The sequence below is a fragment of the Trachymyrmex septentrionalis genome, unplaced genomic scaffold, assembly GCF_001594115.1.
Source record: "Trachymyrmex septentrionalis isolate Tsep2-gDNA-1 unplaced genomic scaffold, Tsep1.0 scaffold80, whole genome shotgun sequence".
NCBI classification, from domain to species: Eukaryota; Metazoa; Arthropoda; class Insecta; order Hymenoptera; family Formicidae; genus Trachymyrmex; species Trachymyrmex septentrionalis.
This window is the reverse complement of record NW_017305988.1, coordinates 2642224-2646025: the sequence shown is the minus strand read 5'-3', so window position 1 is coordinate 2646025 and position 3802 is coordinate 2642224. Positions and strand designations below refer to the sequence as shown.

At 30.7% G+C, this 3802-nt stretch overlaps 1 protein-coding gene across 2 annotated transcripts in view; it reads right to left on the bottom strand.

Moving 5' to 3' along the window:
• The window catches only part of LOC108754700 (COP9 signalosome complex subunit 3), a 3545-nt gene extending 501 nt beyond the window's left edge, over positions 1-3044 (bottom strand). The window contains exons 1-4 of one of the 2 annotated variants that reach the window (XM_018497199.1): positions 2844-3044; positions 2338-2598; positions 1069-1793; positions 421-685 (exon numbers count right to left, since the gene is read on the bottom strand). In XM_018497199.1, the coding sequence (XP_018352701.1) occupies positions 421-685; positions 1069-1793; positions 2338-2598; positions 2844-2898 (1306 nt within the window). In that variant the 5' untranslated portion in view covers positions 2899-3044. Of the gene's footprint in view, positions 1-305; positions 686-1068; positions 1794-2337; positions 2599-2843 lie in introns of those variants that run through there. The other variant, XM_018497197.1, reaches the window with a different exon arrangement.
• Between the last annotated feature and the right edge of the window lie 758 nt (positions 3045-3802).

The following is a 3802-nucleotide window of genomic DNA, read 5'->3' as shown; positions in this document are numbered from 1 at the left end:
CGTAAAGATATAAATTGTAATTGTATATAATTAATATAATATTGTATGTAATTGTATATAATTAATATAATAGTAGAGTATTTTCACATTAATTTATATGATTGTAAAATAATAATAATAATAATAAAATAATATCTCTGTAACGTATATGTACATATATCATTCATAACTTATAATTCAACTTATATGTAGAACCTATATATAAACGAACTCGTATTCATAAATTGTTTATAAAATAGGCGACACTCAAGTCGCGAAAATATTTTTCTAATTACTATCATCGTTCAAAAAACAAGCTTTCAGATATTAAAGTCTTGACTCTCAACAAGATTTTTCGTGATTTCTTATTATTTTTTTAATAAAGATAACACACAACGACATGTATATGTTACATAGAGTAGGTGTTTTGTTTAATTTGACCTTGCGCATTTGTGACATTTGTCGGTGCAGGTCCAGCGGCTTGATCATCCTGATCGTTTTGTCCGCAAGCTTTGCGAACATATTGCGGGGTAAGGACAACCTCTTCCTCCATCTCTAGTACTCGTTTGTCTAATTCTGTGCATGCTGCCATTTCCTTCTCAAAATTTGCAAGCATTTGTGGTGAATTATATTTTTCAGGATCGTCATGAAATACTACCATACCATCCTTTTGATTAATAGTCGCAAAAATTTCGCCATCTTCAATCTAAAAAATACAACTCGCTAATGAACAATATCAATTTGTATTTTACAGACATTGTGTGTAGCTCTACAGTATTAGCTAAATTTAAATTTAAAAACGAATTTTTATTTATTACTTTATAGATTGACTCTTTATTTGTGACTAAAGAAAAATGACTAAGTAAAAAATAAATTTTACTAACGTTATCATTTACTTTATTTTAAGTTTTTTTTTTTTAAGAAAAAAGAAGAATATATTTATATTTATACCAATCAACTTGTATATATGCAATTACACATATATACAAGAGAGAAAAATACTAAATTTATCGAAGAATTTGACTTGAAAAATTATTGATTTTTAGATATTTATTATATAGTATACGATGGCATATAATAGAAACTCACCATATTTAAAATATATTTTTCCGCTTCAACGGGACCCGATAATTGAACTCTGCTCGCAACGTCACTTAAACTAAGCGTTAGGAAAGTCTTGGTCAGCCTCTGTATATTTTTCTTATACAAGTAAGCAAGCACTTGTTTTACGAGTCCTAGGTTATGATCCCTCACAAATACTTGCTGATATTTAGTAATAATGCTCTGTACTTCTTCACAACTATTAATTAAGTAAGCTGTAGCCAATTCTTGATATTGTTGGCTTAATGGTTTGATGTATCTGTTGATCACCTGACTCGTATATCTCGGTAAATTTAATACTTTCCCATGTAATATCAGCGAGATCAAAATGTACTTTTTGTAGGCCTCCAGCATGATGTAGCTAACTGCCATCGCGGGCGTCGTCACACATACTTCAAAAAAATACAATGCCCGATCATAATTCTTTAATGCTGTATATATCATGCCACCATAATAATAATACAATAGGAAATATTTTGAATCAAATTGGCCTCCTTCCTGACTAATGCCTGTGACATCTATGTCGAGAAATTCGAGTGCTGGTTTAAAACATTTGGACAGAAGACATAATTGACAAAGGTCTGCGTGTATTGAGGTCAGCTGACTGTCAAAAAGTTGTATTTTGCGTATTGCACGGCATAACAATTGGATTCCACGTAATGGCATTTTGGACTCGACTAAACTCTGTGTAAACAGGTGACATAAGTCTGCGTCTATAAGAAGAATTATTAATATTGCATATAAATGAGATAAAGAATAAATATAATTGGACAATAAACTAGACGAATATCATTGATATAATTGAAGAATTTAACATCAACTAAAAATTTTGATAAAATAAATGTATGTATTTATTGTGATGTAAACATTTAATATCAACATGTAATGTTGTAAATAAATATAACAAATACTCGTTTTTGCCAATTTTGGATTTAAATTAGAATTTATAATTATAAAATGCACGTAATTTATTCAAAATTAAATTATACAAATTTATGTATAACTCAATTTTTTAATATTTCTTTGAATAAAATTTGTTGATACAAAAATAATTTTCAAAAAGATTTTAAAGAAGATGCTTGCTTTTTTAATAGATGGAAAAATTAATGGGCAAAAAATTGGAAGAAGCAAGTGTAAATTGACAAACAATTTCTAAGTTAAATCAAACTTGTTACATATATGGGATAATAAATCAATTGATTTGTTTCAATGAAATCACTGTCAACGAAATCATAACAAAAGACTTTATATACTTACATGTATCTGGTGCAAATCTAACTTGCTCTCCATTACAGCCAACAATAAACTCTTGAACCTGATTGAACAAGAGTTTATGTGCATCAGGATTATTTCCACCGTTGGGATTAGGCAATGAAAATTTTGCGCAGAGCACTGCCAAGATACCTAACGAATGTTGTTGTAGATCTAATGTTTCCAAAACGTTGTCCAAGTGTTGTCCATTCTTTGTTAATACTTCGACGCTTTTGCTTATGATGTCATATAATTCTCTAAAATTGCCTGTATATGCAAGTAGGTTATATAGTGGTAACGAAATAAAAATTCGTTTGTCTAAATGTGTTATCTAAGCTATTATTATTATTATTATTATTAAATACACGAAGCAAATTTTAAAAATTCAAGCATTTTTTTTTTAAGAAGTTCTCTACATTGGAAATGCTTTTAAGATTTGTTTCCCTTTTTGCTTTTGCGTTTTGAGGTTAAGTTCCACGCTTTCACAATACATAACTAGAAGTCGGTCATACCTTGCTTCGAAAGCGTTCGAACGTTATTTACAAACTGCTCCAATGCCGATGCCATTACTGCGGGTGCTCTCTTATCATCACTTTCGGTCCACGATTGATGAGAGCCTATTCACAGGACATTACATTCGCGAACAAGCATTCAGTTGAATCAGGTTGAATGGCTGAACCGCTGAAATGACAATCAATTTTTAAAACAGAGGTAGCTGCAGTACCTAGTTGCTCTGCTGCTAGCTGGTGAAATGAGGTGGAACGTGGAATGGAACGATAATGCTAGCTACTGAGCTACTGTAAAATTCGAGATCTGTTCGATCTCGACCAATCATCTGTTCTTATAAATTGCACATAATAGAGAACAATTAGGGATGCGTTCCGTTTCACGCATGATGCGCATGATGTATCATTTTATCTTTTTTTTTTAATATTTGATGAACAACAAAAATAAAATGATATATGCTCATGCGGGAAACGGAACACATCTTAGGGCTTCTTTTAAATTTGATATGCGATTGGACTATTTTCGTATGCTTTTGTCTCATTATCAGTACGATATGTAGTTGACAGTACATCACCAGCTTAAAACGCGTCAGAAAGAAAAAGCTTTTTAAAATATTTAAATAGCTCCTGTCATTTGTCGAAGATCATGGTCAACTACTAGCTCAGTGGTTGATGCAAATTAAACCCCAACGAGAATGGATTGAAATGAATTGAGATGGATTCAGATTTTCAAAAATATTGACGAATGTTAAAATGAATGCTCTTCAATCCTGAATGCATTTTTATTTATTTATAGGAATTGCATGGAGCATATTTCTATGCCTTTCAATCTAAAAATAATATCAGCTTTTTCTGTGCATTGTGAATATTGTTCAATTCAAAATTTGGAATAGGAAATGCAGTTTTCAATCCAATTGTATCCAATTGAATCCAGTTAAATCCAAAAAAAAAAGTATTCGCTATTG